This window comes from Pieris brassicae, chromosome Z, assembly GCF_905147105.1.
Source record: "Pieris brassicae chromosome Z, ilPieBrab1.1, whole genome shotgun sequence".
Classification (NCBI taxonomy): Eukaryota; Metazoa; Arthropoda; class Insecta; order Lepidoptera; family Pieridae; genus Pieris; species Pieris brassicae.
The window spans coordinates 767,826-785,895 of record NC_059680.1 but is presented as its reverse complement, the minus strand read 5'-3'; the positions used below and the strand labels follow the sequence as shown (position 1 = coordinate 785,895).

Sequence of the window (18,070 nt, the reverse complement as noted above, 5' to 3'; positions counted from 1 at the left end):
TCGTCAAATTTATAAAAAGGTTTATTGATTAATTTACGTTTAACGAGGGCTTTGAACTTAGTGATAATTGTCTAATTTCCCTTGGGAGTTTGTTCTAAAAATGAATACAATTTTCATATAAGGAGTGGTTTATCTTCTGGGGCCTGATTGGTCAAACGCTTAGATTAGTTCAGTTTCAAATATTATACTGGTGAAAGTCACCATATGTTTTAATATCGTTTATATTATTTTGTGTATACAACAAGGTTTCAAGAATATAATGGGTCATAATATATAATTCCTTTAACCTGTTATGTACCGATTCCCTTGTGGAAACATAAGAAATACTCCGAACAGCCCGCTTCTGATAAGTAGATCAGCTAGTACACGCGGGTCTCATGAGGTAACTAATGCAACACTTGTTAGTACAGGATTTTTTCATTAGAATTAACCATCCAGTTAGTACATTTAAAATGTTTTCACCATACAATGGGAGAGTAATGTTAGGTGATAACGCTACCCACGTGCTCGTGAGTGTGTTGCCGGCCTTTTATTAAGTATAGGGGCAACTAGTCTGGAGGCTTACCTGATGTTAAATAATAGCACCGCCCATGGACACTCTCAATGCCAGCGGGCTCGTGAGTGTGTTGCCGGTCTTTTATGAAGAAATACAGAACAATACAATTAACATTGGGGTCCTTCATTCCCAAAGTTCAGAATCAGCAGAATTTTTCAAATTCCGTCTGTCACCAATATAGGAGTTCAAGTCTTATTAGAATTCTTCTCAACTGCATAAACACTAATCCAGAGCTGGATATATTCGGTAGAAGGATGGTCAATTAAAAAAAAGCATTGTGAGGTGCCTATCTGTCACAAATCTGCTGTTTTAAGCAAAAAATAGTAAAATCTAAAATTTTGAGTAGAATTTTTTACTTTTTTGCTGACCATAATACTGTTACCATTGAAAATAAACAAAATATTACATTTGAATTTGGAATCTGTCATTTTTATGTCATTGTTCATTGTGTTTTCTTATTTTGGCGCCAATACATTGTACAATATTTTGCGACATTAAAATGGAGTGTGGTGCCGAATCGCTGTGATTGCATTACACAAAGTAGGTATGGAGCCAGATGCAATTTGTAAAACATTCCATACGCTTGGTATTAGTGAAATGTTTGTATACCGAGTACGAGACCTCTGCTTGTGACAGAAAAAGATCTGGCCGTCCATATAGTGTTCGTACGAAAAAGATGGTCAAAGCAGTAAGGGAAATAATTCGAAGAAATCCTGTCCGAAAGCAAAAGATTTTATCTCGGGAGATGAAGATAGCACCTAGAACCATGTTGCGTATTTAAAAATGATGACTTAGGACTTGTTACCTAGCCTATAAGCCACGTACTGGTCATTTATTTACTGATAAATTAAAAAAGAATAGGCTGGCAAAACCGAAACATCTACTGAAGCGGTACGCAAAGGGAGGTAACAGAGATTTTTTCTTAACGGATTTTAATTGTTACGGCTCTTACGGTGTTGAAACGAGGCAGCAATACTCTCCATAGTACACATTAGATTCTCTGCGTAGAGAAAGATAACCAAGTCGATCAGTAATATGTTGGAGATTTAAAAAAAATATATAATAAGGACCTTTACAGCTCAGCTCGGGCTGAGGAGCGTAGCTCGGTCGGAATAGGCGTTTCCCGCGCCAAGCGCTTCTCAAGGGCTTCTCATCCGAGACTCGGACCTCGGTTCGGGCCGACGCGGGGATAGGGGGTCTGGACCAAAGGTCACTAGACTGTGCCATTTTGTTTTAAATCTGTCATACGGTGATTGGATCATTCGGATCTGTTAAGACGTGTTTGGACCTCCTGTAGGCCTTTTTTGTAGGTGTAATCAAATGTATTACCTAGGTCAAATGTATGGAAGTTTTATACGTTAACCTTTTACGTTAACCTCGTTTTATGCTATGGATGCTATTTGTGTGGACACGTTAGCCCCGTCTCACCACCCTCAGACAAGCACTAAAGCTGCCGCGTCCGCAGAGCAGGGGGAGAAGATAAGAGTCTCTCCTCCAACTTTGATTTTGTTCCCTTTGGAGTAGTTTTGGGCCGCGGTATATTAGATACACAGTATTAAGTTTTGTCTGTCCAGGTGCGTTTACACCATCCATCATCTGCACCGTGAATTAACATTTCTTTGTTCGCCTATAAACGAATTATTCAGTTCTTGGAACTGATTTTATCGATAAAAATCTAATCCTAAGATAATGTAGAATTATAAATTCCTTCGTCATTACGTACATATTTCCAACATCCAAATATACAGATATAATATTTATATACCTACGTAGTAAACATAATTATTAATTAATAAACGGTCAGTTCGGTCATTGATTTTATTCTTTCAAGATACGTATTTATTAATAACAGGCAGCACGTGTGAGCCCTTTCGCCGAACCAATTCGACTTAGGGTCCTTCAAGATGAGAGCGTACCAATCCTTGAAAGGCAGACAACGTACTCGCAAGCCCTCTGGCATTGAGTGTCGATAGACGACAGGGAGTTCCAAACCAATTCGATATCCCTATGTCCTACAGGCAGGGTTCTACAAGAAGCGTAATTATTAAAAGGCGGACAACGAACTCGCGAGCCCTCTAATGAGTATCCAAAAGTTTCACAGAGTTTAAAAAAAGTGTTTTTGAATAAATTGAAAACTGTAACAATAAAGTGTTTTCTCCGATCAAAATGAACCTTGTCTAACCTCTAGGGCCTCTTCAAACTTTATAGGTCTGGGCCTCAATATCTGTTTCATAATCATCAATCTGATAGGCAAGTAGTTGATCAGCTTGACACGCCAACTTTATGCCTAAAGCAAGCTGGTTTCCTCACGATGTTTTCCTTTCAACGATTGAATGTTTAATGCGTACATAGAAAGTCTATTGGTGCACAGTCGTGGTTTTCTCAGTGATAAGAGTCGCACGATGAAGCCAGATATGAAAATCTGTTACAAACTCGAAAATCTTTGCACACATCGTTTTTGTAAAACAACATATCAAATTGAGTGCCGAAATTGTTAACCTCAAATTAGTTAAAAGTGGTCAAAATAAAATAGCAATTCACATTAACAATTTAATAAAAAATAACAACGTTTTCTATACAATCATTTTGAGTGTTTTGGACAAATTATTTTTAAATATATTTTAGTACCCGTAGTATGAGCGATTGTTTATTTTCTTGGTGTTTTTAGCGATTTCTAGAAGGGAGTCAACTTTGTTCCATGGAAGGAATACCTTTAAGCCATCAATGGTAGCAGTGGACTGAATATCAGCCCTCTGGCAATCAACGTTGCAGGAGAAGTCACAGGTCTGCTTTTCCTCATTAAACCTAAGGCCTTCAGAACAAACTCCAAGAACAACTTCGTTATTGTCGCATCGCCAGAATTTGTCACAGTCGGTTTCATGTCTCCAGAATGGAACATGGCAGTTCTCTTTGCATCTGTTAGCTTCATTACCGCCACCACCATTGCCTCCATCACCACCGTTTCCACCACCTCCACCATTGCCGCCGTCACCTCCGTTACCGCCATCACCTCCACCTCCATTTCCACCATTGCCTCCATCTCCACCATTGCCACCATTTCCACCATTGCCGCCGTCTCCACCATTGCCGCCGTCACCTCCATTTCCACCATCTCCACCATTGCCACCGTTACCTCCGTTTCCGCCATCACCTCCACCTCCGTTTCCACCATCTCCACCATTGCCGCCGTCACCTCCATTTCCACCATCTCCACCATTGCCGCCGCCACCTCCATTTCCACCATCTCCACCATTGCCACCGTCACCTCCGTTTCCGCCATCACCTCCACCTCCGTTTCCACCATCTCCACCATTACCGCCGTCACCTCCATTTCCACCATCTCCACCATTGCCGCCGCCACCTCCATTTCCACCATCTCCACCATTACCGCCGTCACCTCCGTTTCCGCCATCACCTCCACTTCCGTTTCCACCATCTCCACCATTGCCGCCGTCACCTCCATTTCCACCATCTCCACCATTGCCGCCGTCACCTCCGTTTCCGCCATCACCTCCACCTCCGTTTCCACCATCTCCACCATTGCCGCCGTCACCTCCATTTCCACCATCTCCACCATTGCCGCCGTCACCTCCGTTTCCACCATCTCCGCCATTTCCGCCATCTCCACCATTTCCACCATCTCCACCATTGCCACCGTCACCATCACCTCCATTACCACCGTCGCCTCCGTTACCGCCGTCACCTCCGTTGCCACCATCTCCACCATTGCCGCCATCTCCACCATTGCCGCCGTCACCTCCGTTTCCACCATCTCCGCCATTACCTCCGCCATCACCTCCATTACCACCATCTCCACCATTGCCGCCGTCACCTCCATTTCCACCATCTCCACCATTGCCACCGTCACCTCCGTTTCCGCCATCACCTCCACCTCCATTACCACCGTCGCCTCCGTTACCGCCGTCACCTCCGTTGCCACCATCTCCACCATTGCCGCCATCTCCACCATTGCCGCCGTCACCTCCGTTTCCACCATCTCCGCCATTACCTCCGCCATCACCTCCATTTCCACCATCTCCACCATTACCGCCGTCACCTCCACCACCATTGCCGCCATCACCTCCGTTTCCACCATCTCCACCATTGCCACCGTCACCTCCGTTTCCGCCATCACCTCCACCTCCATTACCACCGTCGCCTCCGTTACCGCCGTCACCTCCGTTGCCACCATCTCCACCATTGCCGCCATCACCTCCGTTTCCACCATCTCCGGCATTTCCGCCATCTCCACCATTGCCGCCGTCACCTCCATTTCCACCATCTCCACCATTGCCACCGTCACCTCCGTTTCCGCCATCACCTCCACCTCCGTTTCCACCATCTCCACCATTGCCGCCGTCACCTCCATTTCCACCATCTCCACCATTGCCGCCGTCACCTCCGTTTCCACCGTCACCTCCGTTTCCGCCATCACCTCCACCTCCGTTTCCACCATCTCCACCATTGCCGCCGTCACCTCCATTTCCACCATCTCCACCATTGCCGCCGTCACCTCCGTTTCCACCATCTCCGCCATTTCCGCCATCTCCACCATTTCCACCATCTCCACCATTGCCGCCGTCACCATCTCCTCCATTTCCACCATCTCCACCATTACCGCCGTCACCTCCGTTACCACCATCTCCGCCATTACCACCGTCGCCTCCGCTACCGCCGTCACCTCCGTTGCCACCATCTCCACCATTGCCGCCATCTCCACCATTGCCGCCGTCACCACCGTTTCCGCCATCACCTCCACCTCCGTTTCCACCATCTCCACTACCTCCGCCACCACCTCCGTTTCCACCATCTCCACCTCCGCTTCCACCATCTTCTCCACCTCCACCGCCGCCACCGTTCCCACCGTCACCGCAGTCAGAAAGATGGGGCCATGTACATTTCTGTAATAAGAGAATATAAAGTTTTAATGCTATTTATTTTTTCTTAAGTAATATTAATAAAATTTTCGTATGTCTTCCCTATTAGGGTAATAGGATGTTAAAGGAACGAGCTCCAGATTTATATTAGAACAAGATATGTCTCTGTATTACCAAGTATCGTAAAATATAGTGATTTTTTATTTTAGTCACATTCCAAATATATAATCTAGAATATATAACATCTTAATTACCTGCAGCTTGTAGCTGAATTGAGTACCAGGTGCGCATGGCATTACTTGGTAGCCACCGTGGACACACTGGTAGAATTTGTCGCAGTCAGGATGAGGAAACAGCTTTTCAATGCTGTAGTCTTTAGGACAACCGTTGGGATATGTTTCATAGTCGGTATTATTTCCATTTCCGCCTCCGTTTCCACCACCACCTCCATTACCACCACCGCCTCCATTTCCGCCCTCACCGCCTCCATTTCCACCACCACCGTTTCCACTGTCTTCACCGCAATCAGATTGGTTTGGCCAAGTGCATTTCTACCACAAAACAATAATTAGCATTTTTGTATGTTCACAGAATTATACCAAATGTGATTTCAGCGACCAGCCCTTAAAATTTTTAAATTTCCAATAAAGAACAATAAATCGCTTGCCCCGGGAAACAAAGTCGTAAAAGCAAAATAAATTATTTTTCTGGAAAAATAAAAGAAGGAAATGCTTATGACAATTTTTATGGATAATAAGTACCATACATGTACAAATATATATACATATATATATATATATATATATATATATATATATATATATATATCAAATGAAAGGAACAGTGTTGTTATGTATTTCGTGTAAATAGCTGGTAAATAACTAATTGTCAAAATAGACGTGATAGTCCTTTACGACTTTGTTCCCCGGGGCAAGTGATATGTACTCCTAGTAGGTGAAGCTTATATGTGCTTATATAAGCTATTATGTTTATATTGTTTGTTATTTTACACTTTTTTATTTTTCCTGCAATTTGTACCCTCCATGTACACACTAGTAACATTTGTCGCAATTGGCGTATGCCTGACACACGCCGTTAAGTCTAAGTCAAGTCAATTTCCTCGCAATGATTTTTTTCACCGTTCAAACGAACGTTAAATGCGCCCATAGAAAGTCGATTGGTGCACAGACGTTCTTAACACGGAATGATAATTAATCATAACTATTTCTTTACCTGTAATTTGTCGCTGAACTGTGTACCAGGAGCGCATGGCATTACTTGGTAGTCACCGTGTACACACTGGTAGAACTTGTCGCAATCAGCGTGAGGGAACAACTTTTCGATTGAGTAGTCTGTGGGACAGCCGTTTGGGTACGTTTCATAATCGGTGTTGTTTCCGCCACCATTTCCGCCTCCATTTCCTCCTCCATTTCCGCCTCCATTTCCGCCGCCACCATTGCTTTCATTGTCACCACAGTCGGACAGGTATGGCCAGGTGCAGTTCTAAAACCAGTGTATTGGTAATATTCTCCCTTTATTAGTTTTTTTTATTATTTTTTTATAGCTGCAATTGTCTAAATTGCAACTTGCGTCTAGAGATAGGTAGAAATATTGTAGGCCTAGGGTTGAAGCCAACTCCTGTATGTCATATTAACAAGAGACTTGAGAAGATAAATTATTATTGGCTTGAATAAGATACACTTGTAAAAAGTGCATGCAGTTTTGATTAGCTTTCAAAATTGTATTCAGAGGAAATCAAATTTTTGTTTGCATAAGTTCAGAATCATGTTATATAGTAACCGAATTAAGCATTTTAAACTTGAAAATCGAGATATTTGTAACCAAACAGTACGTACAGATTTGTACATGCTTAAAGGCTGAAATGGGCATATCAAAATCTTGAAACAACATAATGGACCGGACCTATTGGAAAGAGATGAATACAAAAGAAGTTGGATAGATGAGGTAAAAGACTGAATGTTTGTTACTCAAGACAAAGAGGAATGGGAAAGCCTTATAAATTTAAAGACATTGAAACAAAAAAAATGTTGTATGGTTAATAAACTAACAAGACTTCTAACGAATCACTTATAACGAAAAACTGGCTCCTGCCAGTTGCCAGTGGCCTCCGGCCAATCAGTACGTTGCCTTCTAAGAATTGGTACACTATTAAAGGAACCCAAGTCGAGTCAAACGCTCAATAAGAGACGTCGAGGTGATACGAGTGGAATTTCATATGCCACGACGTCCGATGATAAAACTCAGCTGCAGGTCTGACTCTCCATACCTGTATTGTATTGGAGCCTGATTCATAACTTATTATATTTTAATTTAATTTAGTTTTTAAAGTGAACTAACCTGCAAACGGTAGCTGAACTGAGTACCAAGGGCGCATGGCATTTCTTGATAATCTCCATGTACACATTGGTAAAATTTATCACAATCCGGATGTGGGAGAAGTTTCTCTACTGTGTAATCTTTCGGGCAGCCATTTGGGTAAGTGCCTGAATCATTACCACCGCCGCTACCACCTTCACTTCCGGTTTCATCGTCTCCTTCACTTTCATTTCCATCACCTCCTCCATTGCCTCCATCGTCGTTGCCGCCATCACCACCACCTCCACCGTTGCCTCCATTACCACCACCTCCACCGTTGCCTCCATTTCCACCATTTCCTCCGTTTCCACCACTTCCTCCATTGCCACCATTACCTCCACCTCCACCATTTCCTCCGTTTCCACCACCTCCGCCATTTCCGCCGTTTCCACCACTTCCTCCATTGCCACCGTTACCTCCGCCTCCACCATTACCGCCGTTTCCTCCGTTGCCTCCATTTCCGGCACCAGAGTTTTCCCCACCATTTCCACCATTTCCGCCGTTTCCTCCGTTGCCTCCATTTCCGGCACCAGAGCTATCTCCACCATTTCCACCATTACCGCCACTTCCTCCATTACCACCGTTGCCAGCACCGGAGCCATTTCCTCCGTTACCGCCACCTCCTCCATTACCACCGTTGCCAGCACCGGAGCCATTTCCTCCGTTACCGCCACCACCACCATTTCCACCACTTCCGGCTCCATCGCCATCACCTCCATTGCCTCCATTTCCGCCGTTGCCACCGTTACCACCATTTACGCCACCAGATAGGCCTTTAGCCCCACCAAGACCGGCGTGACCACCACCGTTTTCCCCATTCTTGCCATCTTCGCCATCTTCCCCATCTCGGCCTCTTCTGGGGTTACAGTTCGAAGCAAGAAAATCACCGCAGCTCTGTAAAATAACGTAAAAATATAATTATCTTATTTATTAAAAACAAAATACATAATTTATGTGACGGTGGGCCACAAATTAGAGAATATTTCTCTGTCCACCACATTTGTTATGTCACATCCAAACATCTTTATTAGCCGTTACATTAACAGCCTAGTCTTCTAATAATAATAGCAAATAATAAACACAGCAAGGTTTTTAAAATTACAAATTGATTTCAGCTATGAGTCCGAAACTCATAACTGAAATAAATACCAAAAGAAAGAACCAGTGGCACTAAAACCTCTTTAGGTCTGGGCCTCAGATTTATGTATCTGTGCCTGACATACGCCAAAATTTGGTGTAAGGCATGATTCCTCACGATGTTCTCCTTCGTACGTGCGGATGTTAAACGCGCTCATAGGAAGAAACACAAAGCCGCGGTTCGACCCTACGATGAGGGAGGTTATAGGCCAACACTGCTTTTACTTAAAAGGTTGTTGTGCTAGTTTTTTTTCCTCTGGAACACACACTGTATAGTTTTTTAAAGTATAAATTTTCAAAACACAAATATACTTGTGTGCACAAGCACAAAAGCTGGAGCGAGCGCAGAGCAAATGGAAAATAATATGCCTTTCCTCCAAGTTTCATTTTGTCCCTTTGGGGCAGTCATGGGCCGAGGGGTTCTAGTGCACAGCTTATTAAAGATTTAAGTTGGCACCTGATAGGTGACCCGAGCTGGTGCTTTCAACGAATAAGTATCGCAATACAGCGAGCTAATGCCAGCTTTAAAGGGACAAATTAAAAATTTATCCTTGATTAGAAAGGCCAAGTAATTTTGACTGGAGTTGCGTCTAAGATTTTTTTTTTAAATATGTAACTGTATCGTATTGAAATTCGTTAAACGAAACGTACGTTTTATACTTTTTTATTAATTATCATAATATTTGAAGGCAGATTTTGACAGATTCATTTCATGGACATGATCCAGAACCTGAGCAGTCTATGAGTTCTATGCTTGGTATACGACCAGCTTTTGTGGATGACTTTGAGGACGATGGGCCCCTTGTCGATCGTCATCTCTGTACTTAATAGGTCATGATGTGGAATTTGGTAAAAAATATGGCATTCGCTGAAGAAAATGGATTAGTGCATTCGCAAAAGCAATGTAGAATATATCATGTTTCCATGAAAATGTACGAAAGAAAATTGAAAAGCAAAATCGAAAGTTCCTTGAAATACAAGATTGTTTTTCTAAGATATTAAAATAGATTTAGTACATGTGTTCTATTTATTAAAGGCATATTCGCAAAATTTGAAAATTTATTATAAAGAAATTGACAATGCATAAGCGGAGCCACCATAAATGATTGGTATTATTATTGCAGGAAAAATAATTTATAAAATAGTTCTTTATCCAATGGATAAAAATCAGGTAGTAGCTCGTCCAGGGGAACAAGTCCAGATTCATGAATGAAAATTTGGGAAACGAAAATAGAATCGAGGTAATCGACTATACATTATTATCTACTACATGCTAACTGTTACATTAATATTTATTAAAATTTCAGGAAAGTCCTTATCGTCGCTAGCATCATAAATTTTTAGATTTATAGTTTCAATGTATTATTGATAACTTTGATTTATAATCAATATATATAATCCTTTTATCATAATTAGATTGCGTTATCATTAGAAAATAGCAATCAGCTTTTGACATTGAATAATTTTACGAAGTTCGTGAAACTTTCCGTGGATAAATTGAAAATAAAAACAAATTAAAAAAAATTCCCTGTGGTGTAATGCTCTATTTTCTCGCTGTATTGCGATACTTATTCGGGTGACAGCACCAGCTCTGACGTCACTTACCAGGCACTGAATGCTGTCTCAAACACAAAATTTAAATATGTTCGCTCGATCAGTAATATGCCTCAATTTCATTGAATCTAGGACAGTTCTCTACAAATACTTTCGTAGCAGCATTGGGGAGGAGCAGCGAGAAGAGTCTTACCTGATTTTCCGACGAAAAGAACGTTTGTTTCGGACATTTCGACCACGCAACACGCCGTCCATTTTCGCATATGTAGTACTGGTTACATTCGGTTTCGTGGGGTATCAGGTATTGTTGGCCGTCGTTAGGACATTCCAACTGTGGCCTGGCGTAGGATAGACCTACGAGGCCCAGTAGAAGAAGTTTAACTGGAACAAATCAACATGGGTAACGTGACGAATACAGGTAAAACGTTACAGGTGAAAAATAGTCTCTCGATAGTTTGTTACATACTGAGTTTTTTACATGTAAAACGCAGACTTCCAGAAAATCCAGACAAACTCATCATGACTAACAGATTCGAGGGCATCAGGCGATCAAGTAAAGGCCCTTACAGGCCATCAGCCATGCCAAATTACTTAACATCAGAAGAGCCTCCTCCCCGTTTCCTATATTAAACCTATGTTTGCTGATGGATAGGATTGTTAACCAGAAATTTGTACTAAGATACTACATACTAAGATTTTCATATAGACTCGTCCAGGATAAAAATAGCCTTTTCCCGGACTTCGAAATGAAGCCTAGCTTCAAATCACATTTCGTCATTGCGCAATTAAATACGTGAATTTGAATCATATGATTACATGTAGGAAATGGCCTGTTATCTCTGCACTACCGATAATAAGTAAGTAGCTAAATAGTAGATAATATTTAATTACCGCTTCTGAGTTATTCCATTTTTTTGGGGCAAACGGGCAGGGGGTTCACCTGATGTTAACCCCCATGGACACTGTCAATACCAGAGGGCTTGCTAGGAATTGATACGCTCTTTTCTTGAGGGGCCTTAGACAAATTGGTTCGGAAATATCTGACGACGCCTTTGGCTATTTAATGCCAGAGGCGTGAGGTAGACCAGAGGTGCGAGTGCGTTGGCGGCCTTTTTTATAGACAACTTACAGGAAGCTTATCTGATGTGATGTGATTGCCGCCTGTGTACACTCGCTCGCAACTCAGGGCTCCCAAGTGTCGGTCTTTTAGGAATTGTTACGTTGCAGGATCCTAGGTCTAATTGGTTCGGAAAGCAGTGGGTAGCTGGTTCCATATAGTGGTAGTGCAAAAACTACCTAACGAAACGCTCAGATATAAAAGGGACGTCGAGGTGATATGGGTGGTATTTCATGTACTTCGACGTCGATGATGAAACTCTGAACTCTGATGAAAGTCAGTAGAAGATGCAGAGAGATCCCACGTCTCTACGCAACGCCGAAGATCAAGTCTCTCGGAAAGGGATTGGACGTCGACAATTCCATCCTTTTACGTTTTAAACGACGAAGAACTAGGTAGAGGGAAGATGGTGTACTGTTCCTCCAAGGTAGAGGCTCCTCGTCCACCACTAACTGACCTGAAGACAGTGGCTAATGTTGAGATGTTGTATATAACTTCGTTAGCGTGTTTCAGTGTCATTGCAGTGATTTACGGTGATGGTAGTCACTAGAGGTCCAGAAAGGGCTGCGATCTAACAGTTATCAAGAAACTTTTACTTTCCTTCACTGTTTGAGCGAATGTTGAAGTAAGCATAGAAAGTCCATTGGGGCACACCCGGGGCTCAAACCACACATAGCAGGCCAATAATAATATAACAAATAAATAAATAGCAGCTAACTTTACTATTATATTTGAAAATCTAACTACCGGCAGAGCAGTGTTGCCCTAGTGGCTTCAGCGTGTGACTCTCATCCCTGAGAGGAAGAACGGCTTTGCACCAATGGACTGTCTATGTGAACATTCGCTCGTATAAGGAAAACATCGTGAGGAATCTTGCCTTAGACTCAAGACGGCGTGTGACAGGAGGATGACCACCTACTTGCCTATAATATCACGAAAAAGATACAGAAATCTGAGGCCCAGACCTAAAACGATTCCATTCGGCAGAAAATTTAATTAGTAAACAATTACGCATTTAAAAAATATACTCACTTATCATAGCGTCCGATTTGACGCGAATTTTTTACGATTACAACACTCTTCTCTTTAATTAATTTTCGTACTGATTAAATTATAATCAAAGCTAATATATATACTATATGTGCTGATTATGATAAATGAATTGATATGATTATATCATTTCCCTAATCCTTCCTGTTAATTCAATGTTCTTTGTAATTATCATCAGCCATCGCCTTGATGACTAAAAGGCTGCCAACGCACCCACAAAAAATGGGCATCCTGTGGGCTCGTTTGCCCCCCCCCCCTATTCTATTAAAAAAATCATGTATGTCCAAAATGCGTATAATTTAGGCAATCAGCAGCAAAAGTTTGCGATATATCATAAAAATAAAATAAACGAAATATGTTATAAAGATACAGGTATCACTTACTCCACGTCATTAAATTTGTACCACAGACTTCCCTACTCATCGGCAAAGAAGACAGAGGGATGATGCTTGCTTCTGATGGATTTTTTTACAGAACGGGGCAGGGACACTCACATTGCCAGAAGGCTCTCAAGTGCTTTGCTGACCTGTGCCGAAGTGGTTTGGAGCGCTCTTTTTTTGAAGGGCCCTAAGTCAAATTGGTTCGGAAATACTTCAGTGGGCAGCTCAGGTTCCACATAGTGGTGGTGCGCGGCAGAACTGGGGTCCAAACAAACAAGGGTCCGTGGCTCCATTTTATTAATATTAGACACTATACTCGACCACAGATTAGTAAATAATGTCCTCTGGTTTTGTAATATCTAAGTTTTTCGGGATTTTTAATCATTATATGGCGTATTATAATATAAATGAATATTTAAACGACCCTAGCTGGATACAAATTGCTCCAGTATGAAGAGGTGACACGACTGAATCTCTCAGCTGCATTTCCAGACTCTGGGGCGATCGTCAACATCCACTACTGTTTTAATGTAAAGTGGGAACAAACCGTCATCCATGTGGTATCAAATTATTTGGGTATACCTGATCTATCTGATTATAATCAGAATTATTATTATTTTCTTCTGTAGCCAAGTTCACATGCGTCGCGTTGCCTCTCTCCCTAATATATGGCGAGGGGGCCGATGGCTGGCCATGTGTGATACTCGTGAATAGGTGCTCCTTGTGGTTGAATTCGTGTATGCGGTGATGTTAGTTATTTCGACTATGTATTTGCATGTTGTTCCCACGAGAATGTAAGTGCGTGCTCCTATTTCACCATGCATCCTGCTGATGTCATTGCAGCTCCATACAAACGTTGTGTAATACAAAAAAAACTTGGCGATTAAAAAGAGTGGCGGAGAGTTTATTGCCAGTTCCTCTCTTCCGTTCTATGCCCTTGTTTTGAGAACTGATAGTAAATGTAAAATTAGAAGCATTTAATGTTCTTTTTTATTGACGTTCATAAGTGTACATTGTGTTACCTATATGAATAAATGATTTTTTACTTTGACTTTGGGTTGTTTTGGTGTTAGCCGTTATCACGCTTGAAGAGCTTCATACACGGCTCAGAATCATCAATTCATTGTTCTTTTAATCAAAAGATCAAACAGTAATCAATCGATTGTAAGCTCGGCGGCTGCACCATTGAACAGAGCTTTCGCGTATCCATATATTCATCTAGGAGTACTGCCCTCACCTACTTCCCTGCGATAGTCCCAGAAAAGAAAGTTAAACTAAACCAGTTGCGGAACAACGGACGTCGAGATGAAGGTGACTTCAACGATTGGAAGACTTACTCATTACCTATATTATATGAGGTTTCCGGTTCCTTCTAGTAACTTCTTCTTCTACTAGGAAAAGAAGTAGGCCTATCTACATGTGTAGTGCACTGTCATTTCGTGGTACGTTTCCGCACTTAAACCCTAATTTGAGAAGCCACCTGTAACTGATCCCTCTGCGCTGAAACAGCCTCTGCAGGGACTGTCTGTCGCTCCTAGAGGGAGATGTTTATTAAGGTAACATTGGCCCCAACTCCATTTTGAGATGAGGTTTGTTGAGGCTTGGAAGTCGCTGGTAGTCGTGGTTTAGTGCTGGTCAAACTTTGTCAAGGCTTCTTTTGGAGAATATAGTAGACGGGGAGTACCACTATCACTTTTCATGATATCGTCGGTAAAACCCACCAGGAAAATAACCTAAATGCAATGTTTTTGCTTTGATGAAAGTCATTTTAGATTAAACGATGATAAAAGATATTTTTATAAATAACAAATTAATTTAAATATTTTTGCTTCTGTATTTTAATCATATCTTAAAGATAAATAAAATAATGATAGGATTGTTATAAATGAAAGAAATTAAGCCGATTTCAATTTTGTTTAATTTTAATGGAAATGGGCAGGATCACCTGATGTTATGTGATGCCACTGCCCATGGATAGATATTGCCAGAGGGCTCGCAAGTAAGAAGGTTTTAAGAATTCTTCGTGGTGGTGCGCGGAATACGGTGATACGGGTGGAACTTCGTAATCCGCCTTTGTCGCTTGTGGCTTTAGGTATGACACACTCACTCAGGCGTGTTGGAAACAGTTGCAAAAGAAAATAATAGTAAAAAAACATTTATAATTAAATATTTTTTTTAAATTTATTATTAAGTTTAACTTAATAAGTTCCCAAATCTCAGCATCTGTATTTTAATGAATTGTTGTCAAAAAATAGTGACATTTAGTAACAATATAAACATTCCGAATTCAAAAATCCAATGTGTCTCGCGCGTTTTTATTTGTATGCTTTTTAATTAGTACGCGTGGTCTACTTATTGACTGCCAGTAACCAACAACAATATCAAACTCTTTGGTTATAGTAATATTTAGTAACAATATACCAAGTCCAAATTCAAAAATGGAATGCGTTTTTATATGGTACGCGTAGATTATTTATTGACTGCCAGTTACCTCTATAATATCTATTGAAAGATTGAATACATTTTAAACACGTTCCAAATTCAAATCACTTTGAAACCCAAACGATTAATAGAGACACAGAAAATTAGTTTCGTTGAAAAATAATTGTACTTTCTTCTCTTTGGAAGAATTTCGACCAATATATTAAAGTACCTAAACTCCAAAGCTTAAATATTTAAGACTGATAGACAATGATAGTGACTAATATATATGATAATGCGCGATATATTGCGTACTGTAGTACTTTAGGGAAAATGAGAGTCATGAGAGTGATGCACTTTTAACCTTACATTACTTGTTAGACCTTCAGCGTTTAACCGACTTCAAAAAAACACGAATTAGGAAGATTTTTTTGTCATATAAACTAAATAAGATTTATAGTATGTTAATAATGAATGAAATATATATATCCTCCTTTGTCCGTGGACCGATCAGGATGATCAGCAGCGACCCAGTCCCATAGAAACGGCTTTGTAATTTGATAGTTTCTGGATATTAAATGAAATGTCTCATAAAAACTCGCGTTGTTTAGTCGCTTATATATCGATGGATTGTTTACCTAATAAATAACTATTACAGCTCCAGCGATATAGGTATCTTATTTTAAGCTGTGTGACGCCAAGTTGTCTATTAAACAAAACTTGTTATACGTCTACGTAACATTTAGCAACAATACCCACATTCTATATTCAAAAATCTAATATTTCTTTGTTTTACATACAATGAGTATTTTACTAAACAAATTATTAATTAAACGTGTTAGATAATTGAGGCCCTTGATATTGGTATAAAATTTGAATCATTCTTGTCGTTTAGGACGCTAGACTTGACATAAAATATTTGAATTTGGAATGTGTGACTAAACAGTTTGTTATTATGTGAAAATGCTACTGGCTGTCAAAAATAATCAGAAAAATTTAAAAAGAAACAGTAAAAATAAAAACGCGCGAAACGCTTGCATTCTTTTGTTCTTATACGTAGCGATCAAAAGTTATTTAAATTTAGAATGTGAATATTGATACTTAACGTTTAAATTACGTCGGAATTGTATGAAAGGTTACTAGTAGTCAACAAATAGAACACGCGCACCAATTAAATTAAAAAAAAAACAAAGACGGGCGAATATCCTTTTCTCTTTTGTTCCTATCAATTGTCTGTGTTTAAAAGTTATTTGAATTTGGAACGTGTTAGTACTGTATTTATTACTAGCGGCCCGTCCTGTCCTCGCACATGGAAATGGACAGGACACATTATGAGAGAGGATAAAGATAAATGGACGAAGAAAGTGGTGGAATGGCTTCCTCGCTATAACAAAAGAAAACGAGGAAGACAAATAAAAAGATGGGAAGATGTGCTGAGCGTAGCTGGCCCTATGTGGATGCGTAAAGCTAGAACCAGATAGGAGGCCTATGTCCAAGGACAAGCTGTTTAAAGAATACCAACCGGCTTGCCGATTAATTATTAGTACAATTTTTTATTATTATTTTGATTTTTTTTGTATTTCACGTTTCTTTTGTACTATGTGTGAAAAAATGTATTTATTTATATTTAATTATTACTTTACAGTCTACAGTCAATACTCATACGTAGTGATTAAGAAAGCCATTGTCAGATGCGGCGAATTATTTTAATTCCAATTTTATTAAACTCGTGTTATCTTCCGAATGGACGATTCGAACTAAAAAGTACTAACAGCCTTGCTTGATTGTTTAGACATCGTTTATTTAGGTTAGGATTTAGGCAAAGGTATAAATAACATGGTCTAATTTTCCTCAAAATTCCTATAAAATGTTTTAAAAGTAGTTATAGTGACATAACTACAGTTATTTTGTAGATGTTGATATGTTCTTTAATATCGCTAAATATTTTTTTGTTCTATCATTAATAGTTTTCGCAGCGCATGCGATGTAAGATATTTAATAGGCACAAAACTTGTGTAACGTTAGTGTAGTTTTAGTAGGACCCTTATATTTTTCTTGCAATTACAATAGCTTATATCAATGATAATGGTGCAAAACGTTAAAGTTTTAAAATTGGTCCAATACTTTTTGAGCCAATTCGTAACAAACATACATACAAATTGTAATCTTTATGTATTAATATAGATTTCAATAACCAAAGAGGTCGACATATGAGGATACTGGCAGTCAAGAAATAGAACACGCGGACCAATTAAAAAATATGACAAAAAAGCGCGCGAAACGCATTCTTTTGTTTCTAAAAATGAAAATACTGGCAACGTCTTTGGACTAAATCAAGTAAGTCCATGCTCTAAGTATTATATTGCAAAATCTGATCTTGATAATTGCCTGTTTTAATAATTGAATTTAATATGAAATAATAACTTTACAATTATTATTTGATTTTCGATTTGTATTTTTTTAGTTTTTCTAATCGTTTTAACATAGATTAAGATCAGTTTTGATAAAAATCATACGCATTCATGTTACGTAAGGCGTTTGTAGTTTATTAATAAAAACACCTTTATTGAATGGGCAAACAGGCAGGCTCACGTGATATTAA

The 18,070-nt window shown here is 40.1% G+C and overlaps 1 protein-coding gene across 37 annotated transcripts; it reads right to left on the bottom strand.

Moving 5' to 3' along the window:
- Nucleotides 1-3,092: 3,092 nt before the first annotated feature.
- Nucleotides 3,093-12,734, bottom strand: LOC123718796 (uncharacterized PE-PGRS family protein PE_PGRS54-like). Of its 37 annotated transcripts, XM_045675664.1 has the most exons (8): nt 12,650-12,734; nt 10,694-10,881; nt 7,792-8,703; nt 6,667-6,936; nt 5,688-5,984; nt 3,918-5,457; nt 3,714-3,749; nt 3,093-3,653 (listed from the first exon to the last, which is right to left on the bottom strand). In XM_045675664.1, exons 1-8 carry the CDS (start codon nt 12,654-12,656, stop codon nt 3,178-3,180), a joined length of 3,726 nt encoding a protein of 1,241 aa, XP_045531620.1. In that variant the 5' UTR covers nt 12,657-12,734; the 3' UTR covers nt 3,093-3,177. The 37 variants fall into 37 exon arrangements, with proteins under 37 accessions (XP_045531620.1, XP_045531598.1, XP_045531594.1 ...); XM_045675642.1 differs by having other exon boundaries at nt 3,714-5,457; XM_045675638.1 differs by having other exon boundaries at nt 3,093-3,749; nt 3,786-5,457.
- Between the last annotated feature and the right edge of the window lie 5,336 nt (nt 12,735-18,070).